We start from the raw sequence: 15,230 nt of genomic DNA on the forward strand, positions 1-15,230 counted from the left end.
AATGGGCTGCAGGTACCGCCTCATGCTACCAGTAGTGACACGGACACCAGCAAAACTAGAGAAGAATCAGTCAGGAAGGATAAGGAGAGAACAATTGTCTGTGGCCACCACTTAAAAAAACAATCCCTTTTTGGGGGTCGTCTTGCTTTTGCCTCTTCAGTGCACAGGTTGTCACTTTAATTTGCACCAAAACATGTTTCCTAACTGGACAGATTGATATCCCTGAAGTTTAATTTACTTGGTGATATACTGTGATGATTATGTGTTCCTTTAATTCTTTTGAGCAGTGTATGTAATTCATCCCCATTTCAAACAAACAATACATAACCCCAAATGTGGCCATACATTTTGTGTGCGTCACACCAATTTGAAGATGCAAGTAGCCATGGCTATACTAGACAATATAAGGCTCCGGAAAATATTAAGAGACCACTGCACCTTTTTCTTTCTTTTCCAAAAAAGTTGAAAAGGAAAGTTTTGAGTGAGGAACAGAAGTATTCAATTTGCAGTGGTATCTTAATTTTAACTCTTCTGTTCAACAATCAAAACCTTCCTTTTCAACTTTTTTGGAAAGGGAAGAAAAAGGTGCAGTGGTCTCAATATTTTCCGGAGCTGTATTATTATCCAGCCTACCTTATTAATGGTTATTACACTGTAATCATATTAACAAATTGGATTATCTTATAATATATATTTCTTAGCCTATTGTTCATGCAGAAAACTAGCTACATGAATGTATGTCCTGAATCAACAAAAAATTACATTATAAACTATGTGTTCCTGCAACAAACGACATGAGTTTAGATTAGATTGCATTCCTGAATATTATTATATTAAGATACCTCAGATATGCATGGATTATCCCGCCCTTTAACTCTGAACTGGCAGAATGGGTCTTTTATGTTTTTGATTTGTAGTTGAGTAAAGGTTTTAAACATATAGGAAAATAGTCACGTGATTGGGTAGCAATCCGAGACTCATGGATGACAAGGCTGGTCACTTCGATTTACTTTCGCATGTAAATACATACGGTTGTGCTCAAAAGATTGCATAGTCTTGGAGAATTGGTAATATATGTCCCATTTGTAAACAAAACATGGATGAGCAGGCAAAACACTTTTTTTTATTTCTTATAGGATTCACATTCAACTGGAAGTCATAACAGAATGCCATGTTTTGTTTTATGATTGTGCCAACAAGGAAAAAAGTGAATTGACCCCTGTTCAAAAGTACCCTTAGTTCTTAATACTGTGTATTGCCCCCTTTAGCATCAATGACAGGGTGCAGTCTTTTGTAATAGTTGTCTATGAGGCACCCAATTCTTGCAGGTGGTAGCTGCCAATTCGTCTTGGCAAAATGCCTCCAGGTCATGCAAATTCTTTGGTCTTCTTGCATGAACCACATGTTTGAGATCTCCCAAGATTTCTACTGTAACCACTGGAGGGTTAACTTGGCCTTGTGCTTAGGGTCATTGTCGTGCTGGAAAGTCCAAGAGCGTTGCATGGTCAGCTTTCATGCAGAAGAATGCAAATTGTCTGCCAGTATTTTCTGATAACATGCTGCATTAATCTTATTAATTTTCACCAGATTCCCCATGCCTTTAGAGCTCACACCCCCCCAAATATCAGTGAGGCACCACCGTGATTCACAGTGGGGATGGTTTTCTTTTCTCTCCAAACAGCCCCAGAGCGTCCTATATGTCTCCTCAGGTAACCTGTGGGTTTTTCTTTGTATCCCAAACAATTCTTCTGCCAGTTTTGGCTGAAATCTTTCTTGGTCTACCTGACCATGGTTTGGAATCAAGAGATCCCTACATTTTCCACTTCTTAATAAGTGATTGAACAGTACTGACTGGCATTTGCAAGACTTTCGAAATCTTTTTATATCCTTTTCCATCTTTATAAAGTTCCATTACCTTGTTACGCAGGTTTTTTGACAGTTATTTTCTGCTCCCCATGGCTCAGTTTTCTAGCCTGCTCAGTATATCCATGTGAGAGCTAACACATTCATTGACTATTTATACACATACACTAATTGCAATTAAACAAGCCACAGGTGTGGGAAATTAACCTTTAATTGCCATTTTCACTTGTGTGTGTCAAGGCCAAACATTAAAGGGTATGTAAACTTTTGATTTAAAAAAAGAGCCAAACAACTAAGTGATAATAAATGGCTTTATATGATCATTATCCTTATATAAAAGACAGGTTTTTTTTTTCATCATATTTTTAAAATCAATGCCAGAATATCTGCCAGGGTATGCAAACTTATAAGCACAACTGTATATTTGTATACATGCGGTTCACATAGTGACTCAGAAGCATACAGTGAACTCCAAAAGTGTTTGGACATTGACACATAGTTTTATTTTTTTCTCTGTTTTCTAGGATTGTCATGTTAATCTGTCTAAACGGTAATTGGGAAGAGCAACATTACGTACTTGGTTGCAACCAAGTACATGTTTAGTACTTGGTTGCATATCTTTTGCAGGCAATGACTGCCTGAATCTGTGGCCTAAAGACATCACCAGATGCTGGGTGATCTTGCAGGTGATGCTCTGCCAAGCCTGTCCTGCAGCCATCTTCAGTTGCTGCTTGTTCCTGGGGATCTATTCCTTCAGCATGTTCATGTAATGCTTAATTTGAATCAGGTCTGGATTTCACAAAGTATGACTGAGAATATCCTCATTTTAAGCAATGACCTAAGTGCAATTTGGTTAAAATGCCTTCATCAGGGAAAGAACAAGTTATTTTTCACCTGGACGGCTCTGGGATTCCATCAAACAACCTTTCAGTCAGTGGTCAATGGACATATACTCTATGACTTGTTAACTGATTAACTTGGCAAGACAAAAAAAATCCCTATTTGTATTTGTTCTCTTTCATGTTTCCAATGAGTTTAGAGGCATGTGACTTTTCTGGTTACATAAAGTATTAAAAAAAGTTGATGTTGAATAACCAAAATTATTACATAATAAATTATACCTATGCTTGTTTGGATATGTATTCAAATATCATTTAAATATTATTTTAATCTGGGTCTGTTTTCTAAATCCTGCTTTGTCCAGTTAACAAATTCTAACAATTATGTCATCTATTCAAAGTCCACCGTCCTGACAGTCAAATAGATATCAATCAATTGTATTATAACAGAGATGTAATCTGGGTTAAACTTGATTCGTAAGGATAATAGAAGTTTTAAAGGTTTTCAGTTCAGGTGAATAGATTTTTTTTTCATGATTCATACTGAGATAATGTATTCCCTGTATGATTGATATTGAGGTTGAAACCCATTACATATGCAGGGCTGTATTACAACAAAAAATGTACGTGCAGAAACTAATAAAGTTACCCATTTTCACAAAGTAAGTTTGATTTTGACAGAACAATTGCTTAGAACAATGAAGTTACTTAAGCGATAAGAACAGGTTGTAGATTAGTGTCAGTGTTGTTGCTGAGACCCCAGCAATGTAAGATGACGCTTCTTGTAATTAACTGTAAAGTCACACTAACTTTGCTCCACGAGCCATTGGCCGTGCAACTGCAAAACCTGGCAGAACGTACAAACGTACAGTGGATATAAAAACTCTACACACCCCTGTTAAAATGGTTGTTGTTGTGATGTAAAAGAATGACACAAAGATAAATCATGTCAGAATTGTATCAACCTTTAATGTGACCTATAATGTGAACAATACAATTGAAAAACAAACTGAAATCTTTGAGGGGGTAAAAATTAAAAATAAAAACCTTACAATAACCTGGTTGCATAAGTGTGCACACCCTCTTATAACTGGGGATGTGGCTGTGTTCAGAATTAACCAATCGCAAGAACCTGGCATTTTAACAGGGGTGTGTAGACTTTTTATATCCACTGTAGCACACTATGGGGAAAAAGCATTCCTGTGGTTGAAGTCTGATGGTGAATCCCATTGTACATTCTGTATGAAAGGCCTCCTATAGAGTGCTTTGATTCTAATCCCAATGTAAACTATCATAAAGAAATGTCCCACATAGACAATGCAGGCTCCCAGCTACTATATAGTCAACTAATCATTGAAATGATCCCACTCCTGTTCAGCCTCTATTGGCTTAAACACTCAACCTAACACAATATTTGGAAAATTTATTTTTACCATGGCCCTCTGGGAATGTTTGATTACCATCAGCAAGGAGCTACCGGGCATGCTTGTGCTCTATCCCTGAACTTTCTCTTGTGGCTGCAATTGTACAGATAGAACATTATTTGGAACTACAGTACCAGTCATAAGTTTGGACACACTCATTCAATGGAATTTACACATTGTGTAAAATTGTGATAATAGGATAATAGTGGAGACATCAAAACTATGAAATGAATGGAATCATATAGCAACCAAAAAAGTTGGATACTTCCAATTATCCCCCTTTGCCTTGATGACAGCTTTGCACTCTTTGCATTCTCTCAAACAACTTCATGCGGTCAATGAGCTTCATGAGGTGTAGTATTCGCTAGTGCTAACACGCCAACAATCAAGCCGTAGACCTCTGAGATACAATTGTGTCTAGGCATAGATCTGGGGAAGGTTATGAATAATTGCTAAAGCACTGAAAGTTCCCTGGAGCACGGTGGGCTCAATCATTGTGAAATGGGAGAAGTTTGGAACCACTAAAGCTCTTCCTAAAGCTGGCCATCCAGCCAAACTTCAGGCAAAAAGGGCCTTGGTCAGGGAGAACCCAATGGCCACTCAAAGAACCCAATGGCCACTCTAACATTAATTTTTCTGCAGAGATGAGAGTACTTGCAAGAAGGACAACCACTTTTTTAGTTTAACTAAATTGGCAAATGTTAGCTAGTGCTGATTTTTCAGTGTAACATTACTTGTGTTGATATAGGAGTAACATACCAATTTAAAGAATTCAACTACCAATCAGGCATAAAAAATAACCCCCGTGTTGGTGTTAGTAATTAGTTGAATCAAAACCACACCCATCATTATCATATTTCCCAGCATTCCCTCTTGCTGGTAGATTTTTTTAAATTGTTGATTCAATACCCGATTTTGCATGTATTCTACATTGACAGAATGTATGCTTATCAAGTATTCATAATAACAGAAGTGTTTTGAAACGCTTAAGTATTTTACTTTACGGTTTGCACCTGTACAATATTTTGTCCAGTTTAGAGTTTTACAATATTCTCTTATCTTAGGCTTGCCAACCATGACATTCATTCTGAATGCAGGCTGTGAATGAATAAAAATGTCTACTCTAGCTGGATTCCAATACGAATTACACATCACTTTTCCAATCTAAGGATCCTGTAGGCCAGATGTGGCTTCTAAACTATGAATTTCATACATCTGTATTACATATGGTATTGCCTTATCAAAGTAAAATTATTTAATATTACTGACAACATATCATGCTGAACCTCATAATATAAAGACTACAGGCCTGAAAATGAATAAATGCAAACACCATGTCTCTGTCCCTAGCAAACACAGTCATGGGTGATACTGGTAACAAAAAACATCACTGAAAAGTAACCTTGGGAAATATGCAGATGGCTGGAACAAAAAAACCTACAGCAAGGCAAACAAATTCCGATCCTTATGGTCGAAGCATTCCAGGTTTTTAATTTGCATTGGTTCTTCAGAGAACTACTACTACTACTATTTTTTAGATACCCTAAAATGGTTCCACTATGACATTGCTCTCAATAACATTATTGGGATCATCTCACACATAATTTTAGCGTATAAAACAGCATAACATTTCCACACATATTTCCTCAGCCATCAACTACTCTGTAACATGTGAAGTAAAGAGTGATTACATGTAATCTTTGATTGAGTGCTGACGGTAATGATGGAGAAAAATGGATAACATTATTCCTGTATAAACACTACCTCATTAGCTTTCTCAACTATATGACTGTCTAACCTACTGTTTGCGTACAAAGGCTCACGCTCACTAATAGGCTTCACACAAACCCCACATAATACAGGAAAGGACACACACACACACACACACACACACACACACACACACACACACACACACACACACACATACACACCTCATATAAACAGTTTAAAGAGTGTGTGTTAATATTCCTCAGGCATCAGAAGTACATTGGCCTATTAGTTTTCTAACTTGCGGCAGGAGAGGTTGATTCAGTGAGATGGTGCAGATCTTGAGCCGGGAGGAAATTGAGCATGCATTTTAATTCCTGTCTTGGAAAATAAAGGTCTGTTAAAAAAGGGGCATAATTAATGAATTTCCCTCTTGGGTAAGATATGGTCCCGTTGCTATGGGAATGAGACCCACTTGTCTTCGCTGCTACAACTAAGTGGCCTCTAACCTGACGGAACACACACAATAACTGTCTTCATCAAAACAATGGCTACTTTTTCTAGGAAGTAGCCCTCACACGAGACCAGCAGATATACACCCCTCTCATACACGTACACACCTTCCAGCTGTCTAAAGCTGCAGCTGCACATGGTTCAAAATCACTGGAGAAGAGAGGAGTGTGAGGAGACGAGACAGAAGAGAGAAAGGGTAGAAAATAGGAGTCAGGCCCCAGGAGTATTGCCAGCTGCCTAATTATCTCAAATAACCCCTGAGTTTGCCCAGCCACGCCCGCTTGCTACCACTTCCCCAGAGTGCAACACATACACACAGACTGCTTTGACATTACGGTGCACAAAAAAAAAAAGCTGAGAAAAACAAAGCGACTCAGAAGAAAATACAGAAACACAAACAAACACCACAGCAACCCAGCGAGCAACCGTTTGTTTTCCCTACATAGGAGCCTTTGTCTGGCTGAACTCACACACACACGCACAGTTCCCAACACATGCTCCCCCTCAACTCCCGGCCAACATGTGTACTTACAACACAGCGTGTCACAGTCCAGCCCGTGCCTGTTAGACACGTAATGAAATGTGTGGAACAGCTGAACAAAACAGTTGTCTTTCTCCTTTTGTTTCCATTTTCATAACACCCTCCCGTGTCAACACCTCCACAGCAGGTTGGGAAGAGCTCAAGTTCAAGACTTGTTCTCGGATCTCACCGAGCCATTCTGTGCTGCTTGCTAAACCAGAAACTTTACCTCAGTACACCTACGTTGGAGGTGAACACGTTCCTCAACCCACAACCGTGACTGAGCTTGCAGGGCGTCCTAAATACCAAAAGGAGGAACTAAAGTGCGATGTCCACCTGTCCACTAGGGGTCTTCCACTAAATGCGCAGCGCCACTTTGGCCAACTGACAGTTGTCTTTTACTCCCCTTTCTCCTCCCCTCTCTCGACTGCTGAACACCATTTCCTCACACTCTCATTCTCTCTTTATCCACTTCCTTGACACTATACTGGTTTCTCTTCATTTCCTCTGACAATTCTCCCCTTGATGTCTCCGTTCCAGTCTCCTTCCTTCACCTCTTCAGATGTCTTTCACACTCCTGCCGAGATGTCTGCCTGCCTGGCTGCCTGTCTGTCTCTCGCCTCCCTCTGTCACTCTCGCTGTTTCTCCCTCTCTCTCTTCCCTTTTCCCTCTCCCGTTGTTTCTTTCTCTCTGTCTTTCTGACATCTCTGTGGCTGTCTGGCCAGCTTCCAAGCAGTTAATAGGCAGAGAGGAGGAACACTACCACAGTGTTACAGCTGCTGGATCAGACAGTCACTTCAGGTAGCCCAGACACATTCATTTTCCCATTCCTCCTCTGGCTGAGGTCCCCCCACCCAACACACACACCAGGACTAAACTCGACTTCTCCATTCGATAGCCGAAAGTGCAATACAAAGCATTCTCTATATGAGCCAAGAATCAACAGACAGCACAGCTGAACCAGGAGGGGGAGGTGGGTATCTTGTTACCAAAGAGGATATGTCACACTAAAAACAGCAGAATCAACCGAAAACACAGTGATTTCTGGTGTACCATGGTGCATCTTGAATTGGCCCTCAGAACCTACATCGATTGTAGAGAACTATTTTCCCCTGCCAGGATGCCTGCTGTGCTCCACATCATTCTCAAGTTCAGAAAGACAGAATCAATAGAACTCATCTAAATCTTTTTTTTTATCCTATGAACAGCCTGCTCTCTCATATCCAATCAGAGTACCTCGGGATGACTGCGAGGCAGTGACTCTGGAATCACGGCCCACTGCTGAAATGACATCAACAGTTTTTTACGGACGCTACTAATGAGTCATTTAGAAGCTGCTCAAGCACACATTTCTCTGAGAGATGAAATTCCTAGACAATTTCCCAAGTTCTTGATTTGGATCAAGACTAAAAGGTTCTGGTTTAGGTTACCATTCATGACATTGTCAAACCATGTATCCATGCATCACGTCTGGATTCAAATAATATTAAAATAGTGCACCTCAAGGATTTTCACATAATTTAAAAATAAATTTTTTGATATCTTTTATTTCAAGTAGGATAATTTAGAAATACAATTGGAGGTGGAAAGTATTTGAAAATACAAAAAAAACCTGCAAGAGTACCTGAAATACAGTGACATCTGAAAGCATCTGGATTACCAGATTACCATTATGTACAAAAAAGTAGTAACGTTTAGTATTTGATCACCTACCCAGCATGCAATGACTGTCTGAAGGCTGTGACCAATAGATTTTATCTGGTTATCTTCCCTGGTGATTCTCTGCAAGACCTGCTTTGGAGTCATCTACAATTCCTGTTTATTTTGGGACCTTTTTGCCTTCAGTCTTGTCTTCAGGATGTGAAAGGCATACTCAGTTGGATTCAAGTTGTTGGCGGGTGACTGACTTGGCCAGTCTAGAAGTTTCCAAGTTTTGGCACTGACAAACACCTTGGTAGTGTGTTTGAGGTCACAGCCCTGCCCGTAGTCTTTTGGTGAAGTCTTCTGCCCGTAGTTTTTTGGTGAAGTCTTCTGCCCGTAGTCTTTTGGTGAAGTCTTCTGCCCGTAGTCTTTTGGTGAAGTCTTCTGGCGTAGTCTTTTGGTGAAGTCTTCTGCCCGTAGTCTTTTGGTGAAGTCTTCTGCCCGTAGTCTTTTGGTGAAGTCTTCTGCCCGTAGTCTTTTGGTGAAGTCTTCTGCCCGTAGTCTTTTGGTGAAGTCTTCTGCCCGTAGTCTTTTGGTGAAGTCTTCTGCCCGTAGTCTTTTGGTGAAGTCTTCTGCCCGTAGTCTTTTGGTGAAGTCTTCTGCCCGTAGTCTTTTGGTGAAGTCTTCTGCCCATAGTCTTTTGGGGAAGTCTTCTGCCCATAGTCTTTTGGGGAAGTCTTCTGCCCATAGTCTTTTGGGGAAGTCTTCTGCCCATAGTCTTTTGGGGAAGTCTTCTGCCCATAGTCTTTTGGGGAAGTCTTCTGCCCATAGTCTTTTGGGGAAGTCTTCTGCCCATAGTCTTTTGGGGAAGTCTTCTGCCCATAGTCTTTTGGGGAAGTCTTCAGCCCGTAGTCTTTTGGGGAAGTTTTCAGCCGTAGTCTTTTGGGGAAGTCTTCAGCCCGTAGTCTTTTGGGGGAGTCTTCAGCCCGTAGTCTTTGGTACGATCCATGTCTGTCTCCTGCAGAGTGCTGCTGATCTGTTGGACTATTGTTTTTCTCTTCACTATTGAGTACTCTTAGTATCATTCCTTGATCTACCAGGTCATTTCTTCTTAATGAACCAACCAGTTGATATTTGCACACCTAATGTTTTGGCTATGTCTTTCAGATACAGCTGCCTCATGATAGCCAGACTGACTTGCATTGACATTTCGATTCATTCCTTTTGAATCCAGTGCTGGAATAAAGAGTCCCTCTGAAAAAATATGACACTGTCCAAATCCCTTTAGAGTCAAGTGCAGGTATTTGAAAATAATAAAATACAGTACTTCATATAGGTATTTGAAAATACTCTACAAACATTTAGTTGATTATAATTGACTATTAAGCATTTAAATACTGAAACGATACACTTGATTAGTTTATTATACCTTGTGTGTGCATGAATACTTAAAAAAATGCATTTGACAACCTGGTCTACCGTTTACATAAGGCATGGCTGACACAGATTAGCAGTTCAGTACTCAGTATCTGTGACTCACAACACCCCCCCCCCCACTTCCCCATCCTCTCATCTGGCCATCGAGAGGTGTGACTAGAAGACGAAGGGCTCTCATACCGACCATTACCCGACAAAGAAACCCACAACAATTCAATCTCTCCCCCCAAAACAAACATGACTAATCTATAACACTTATTGATTGTAGCTTTGTGGTCCCACCACGGAGAGATATGAGAGAGGTGAACAGCGGCGGGGGGGTTTGTGGGGGGGGGGATAACAAGACAGAGGGTGGAGAAATGGGGACGGGGTAGAGAGGGAAGCGATGAACAGAAGGAAGGAAGGAGAGGTTGAAGAGATGTCCGGCCACAGGGTGGCGATGGGCAGGAGAAGAGGGTCGGCACCATCGACTAGGCTGACCTCTGAGAACCGCAGGTTCACGCGCATGCACGCACATTCCCTGCAACCAGTTCTGTTAAACCACCAACACCCTCCCTCCTCACAGGAGGACCCATAGATTGTTGATCGAATGACAGTTTTGCCAACGTGACCTGAACAGGTAAAATCAGATCTGTGCCTAAATGCGACTTCTTCTCGCCCATACTCGAGAAGCCCTGTGCAGATACTTCCAGACATGCCGACTCTGTACTCCCAGTCTTTTCAGCTCACCCAATGATGGCACGTCATCATCCTAATGGCCCTACATCTTTTAAATAACATGCAACACCCATTACACAGCTGTAAAGGAACGCATGCTCTTCTTTTCCAAACAGACACCCAGTCTGACCACATCCTGCCCTGGCGGAGGAACAGGCCGACCACACCAATCACTCTCTAGGGGGACTGTGAGGGCGCCATGCTGCTTCTGTTAAGGACTCCCGCTTACAGGCTTTGTATAACAAAAAGGAAACCACTGGCCCGCTACACTGGGAGAACAGAGGAAGAATCCGGAATGTCTCGACCTCTGTGGCCTGGACGTACGAGCACTGTTTGTTGGTTTGTCCTAAACATTTGTTTCCTGCATCTAAATATGACCTTCAGCATACTCAAATTGTACTGTTTCTGGGTGACGTGGACCTCAATTATTCGAAAGCTCAATATCAATGAATGGCAACAACTGAATGTATTTCCGGTCTGGTAACGACCTGAGATGAGTTACAGCTACAGCTGAGAACATCAGTGAAACATGGTTAAGATTATAAAACACCCATTTAACACTTTAGCTTCACATTCACAGGTTCACCTGGCTCGGCTATGCTTTACAGTAGTTTTAAGTAGAATGTATTATTGCACAGTAGCGTGCAGTAGTGAGTTGTGGTGTTTGGTAGGCTTCAAGTACTGCTGTTTGTTAGTAGTGAAGGTAGTGGTGTTCAGCAGTGTACTAATGCAGTGTTTAAGGCATGTTTTCAGTAGTGTTTGTTAGGAGTGCTGAGAAGTTGGGTTTAGAAAATGTTCAGCAGGATGCTAACAACAAAGACTGCATGCTGGAATAGCATTGTCATTACTCACTAGTGAAGAGCAGCCAAGTTTGTTTACCTTCTCCCTCGCAGGACCACAATGGAAATCAAATGAGCCTTTAACAATTGTTTCCTCCGTTTTGTCCCTTGGTAATATGGAAAGAATTTACCTCTTTTTTTTCTTTTACGTTTCCTATTCTATCTGAGAGGTCAAAAGAAAAGTCAAGAGTCAAAGCTATCAGTGCATTTGGACCAAATCAAACGTGTTGCCAGCCCTCACCCCTTCTACCTCTCCCCGTCCGTCTCTCCCAGCCTGGCTCTGGTTCCCAGGGCTGTGGAAGAGCCAGGGGTGGGCCCCGCGGACCACTTAACGCAGTAACCTCAGCCTGAGTGATTTAAATACAGAATAATTCATAATAATGAGCAATGAAAACAGAAACATATACAGAACACTGCAAACTACTGGGAGCAAACTGTCAGCAAGGTAAAACAATCGGTCCAGCTGAATAAAGGTAAACATTGGTTAAACATTGGCAGACCAGACAGAGGAAGCTCGTGGGAAACAACACGCTCCATAACACCTACTGAGGGCCAGGACGTTTCCCTATGACGTTTCCCTATGACGTTTCCCTATGACGTTTCCCTATGACGTTTCCCTATGACGTTTACCTATGACGTTTACCTATGACGTTTACCTAGACATGTGACGTGAGCTGGGAAAACGTGGATGTGAGCTCAAAGAAGGGCTGAAGTTAGACCAGGTCAGATGACAGGAGAGTGTAAAACTCCTGGACTCTGACCCAGTTGACTCAGGAGAAGCAACTGAAGCAATGGACATTCGATGCATTCTTTCGGTTCACTATGTATTCTACTGCATGTTATATCAATGCAATAAGACACAAGGTGTTGTATATGGCGAATATACTACGACAAAACAATAGATTTATGCTTGACGCAAAGCTGAGTGCTTGAATACAGCCATTATCACAGAAGTGCCTCCTTGCTATTATAAAGCGGTGCCCAGGCCTAATTAAAAGAGTATAACATATTTTAGTTACCAGTGGTACAAGGTTTCATATGTTTAACCAATCAGCTTTGTGTTCCAACTCTGTGATGCATCGCACCTGACAACAGCTCTTAACCGCGGTGTATTGGCCAAACACCTCACTGGCTCGTGCCTTACTGCTTTATTATGAAGCGGGCGGTTCATACTGTGGTGCAGTACTGCTTAATTGTCTTTGATTCAAACGATACGTGACGAGAAGGGGAGGTAGGGACACACAGCCTCATTGTGATGACATAAAAATCTATTGCTACCAAACACAAACGCGTCACGCACCCTTTACCCTCTAAATGACCTGCTCCCATGTCCTAACTAGCTCCAGTGGAAGTACATCCAATGGAGAGGATTCCTCTTATTTCAGCCCAAGACCGTCCGTTATGTTGCTTTCTGTCTTTGATTACTGATTGGGCTGAATTCAACAACACTCACACTTGCACCGATCTGCGGGGACAACATTCGTGCCACTTCATTCTTATTAAGTGCAAATTCTGGCATAAAAAATTAGACCTTTCAGTCTTCCAAACAGCACTCGGACACAAACCGAAGGACTCGTTCGCCACACACACACACACACACACACACACACTCACATAGACAGACACCACGGTGGGTTGAACATTGGCTTCCAAGCTTAACACAAAAATAAAATATTCCAAGGACGTCTGGAAGTCTAAAGCTGGTGGGCTCTCATCGGTCTGGCGCGAGACACAGTGTTGTAGCAACCAAACAACTGGGTCATATTAGAGAAGGCCTCGTTTTCCAAGTACGTCTGTTTGAATTAGCAAAGTCATCATGATTTTTCCGTTTTACTGGATTGGAACTAGATTCCAAAGTCAGCTACTCCTTCCAAGGACTTTCCAGACGGCTTGAATTTGTGCTCATGTCGATTATTGCTAGCTAGTGCAGATTTGTAGGTATGTTTTCATAGGACATTTCCATCCGAACCAACATGGTGTGACTTGCCTATTAATGTAGGAAAAACACACTATCAGCGGATGACACAGTCAAATCAACAATGATAATTTGATCTTGGGAAGAATGTAAAAAGAAACATTTTCAGCTGGACCATGATGAGGGCTGTGCTGAAACAAACCCTATATGTCCATAGTTTTGACCAGTCTCCACTTACTGTGCTTGTTGTTTTCTGGGCATGTGGCGGTTGTCCTGGCCGCCTCCTGGGGGTGGGCCTGTTTGGGGGGACGGCCCCTAGACGCCCCCCCTGTCGACAGCCTACCCAGCCGGGGGCCACTGGGAGTTTCCATGCCTGGGGAAGCAATAGGGAGATTAACAGAGAACTAATTTACTAGTTTCATTTAGACAAAACAAAATGTTGGACGTTGTTACTACACATTTATCTATGTTCACAGAGCATAACTTTGATGTGAGGCTTCAGAATCTCTGGTAGGCCAGCTGGAAAACGGTCAACGCTTGATGCGTCGACCAAGATGCGACAAACAAGAAGGTAATTAACGTAAGTATTTGTCCTTGCTAACTGTATTTCTTTCTGCAATTCTCTGTCAACAGACAGCGAAATGACGTTTTCCAGCCCCGGTAGTGCCTCTTCAAGTTATCCAGATTAAGGCCAAGCTGTCCTTCTGAAGTGAAATTAGTGTGTGACCTTCCACATTTCATTTTTTTTTTTTTTATCAATACTTTCAGTTACATATGAACTGAACTCCATAATTGGCCACTAAGAGTGTAGGGTGCACAGTAGCACCGAGCCAATATACTGTGCCATAATGGAGAGAAAGCTGACAGAGAGGGAGAAATAGACCGAAGAAGGAAAAGAGAAAGAACTGTAATTTGCAGTAATGTACAAATTCTTATACAAATACAATACTTAAAGTTTATCCCATCTTTCTCCCAATTCCTTGATCCCCAATCAGTAGTTACGACTGTCTTATCAAAGCAATTTGAATGGGAACGGGAGAGCAGATTGTTGGGTCATTTGTCATACAGGACTTTAGTCAAACCATTCTTTGCATGCTGCACGCTCAACCAGTTAAATCAGCAGAGTCCAACAAGCTTTGGAAGACAGTTTTCCTCCAAGCCTTCCAGTCCCAAAGGGCTGTGACACACCCTGGTATTGAACCCTGGGTGTAGTGGCACCTCGACACCATGATGTAGAGTGCCTGCTGCCACGCTCGGGAGGCCTACAGTAAAAATGCTATTGAAGAGAAGTCCAAGCATTGACCAGAATGTTATTTATTGATATATAGCTGGGTCACATCATTATAATGCTATCTGTAGCTCCTAAATGCATTTCTAATTTCACTTAAGAGCCCATTCAGTTACTGCTCTGTCAGTCTTCATGCCCTGTCTGTAGACATTCAGTCCCTGTATGTCATCATGTTGCTTTCTGCAATCATCAACTCCACAGCACGCTGACTGTCTAATGGATGATGGCCGACAATGGCTAATCATGCTAAGTAGGATTGATTACAGTTAGACCTTCTACAGTCATGTTTTCTCTTATCGTACATTCATGTCATTCCCCTAATGAACTACGGCAGCACACCAAGAGCCTCTCATTGGGTGGCTAGGGTTACATATTTCAGGTTACCTTGTAGGCTGGTGGGCGGTTTAAAAATGTGTTCTTGTGAGACTTGTGTGTATAAACTTCACAAAGGCATGCACGCTAACACACAAGCGCACACACTCACTAGGTAGCCCTTGGTTGTGTGTTCCAATACAAGGGAGGTA

At 41.8% G+C, this 15,230-nt stretch overlaps 1 protein-coding gene across 5 annotated transcripts in view; it reads right to left on the reverse strand.

The window, feature by feature from the left end:
• znf512b (zinc finger protein 512B) overlaps window positions 1–15,230 on the reverse strand; it is a 51,753-nt gene that overhangs the window by 34,209 nt on the left and 2,314 nt on the right. For all 5 annotated transcript variants that reach the window (XM_010875826.4, XM_010875827.4, XM_010875825.4 and 2 more), the window contains exon 3: window positions 13,657–13,791. In XM_010875826.4, the coding sequence (XP_010874128.1) occupies window positions 13,657–13,789 (133 nt within the window). In that variant the 5' untranslated portion in view covers window positions 13,790–13,791. The remainder of the gene's footprint in view (window positions 1–13,656; window positions 13,792–15,230) is intronic.

Source organism: Esox lucius, chromosome 12 (assembly GCF_011004845.1).
Source record: "Esox lucius isolate fEsoLuc1 chromosome 12, fEsoLuc1.pri, whole genome shotgun sequence".
In the NCBI taxonomy this organism is placed as follows: domain Eukaryota; kingdom Metazoa; phylum Chordata; class Actinopteri; order Esociformes; family Esocidae; genus Esox; species Esox lucius.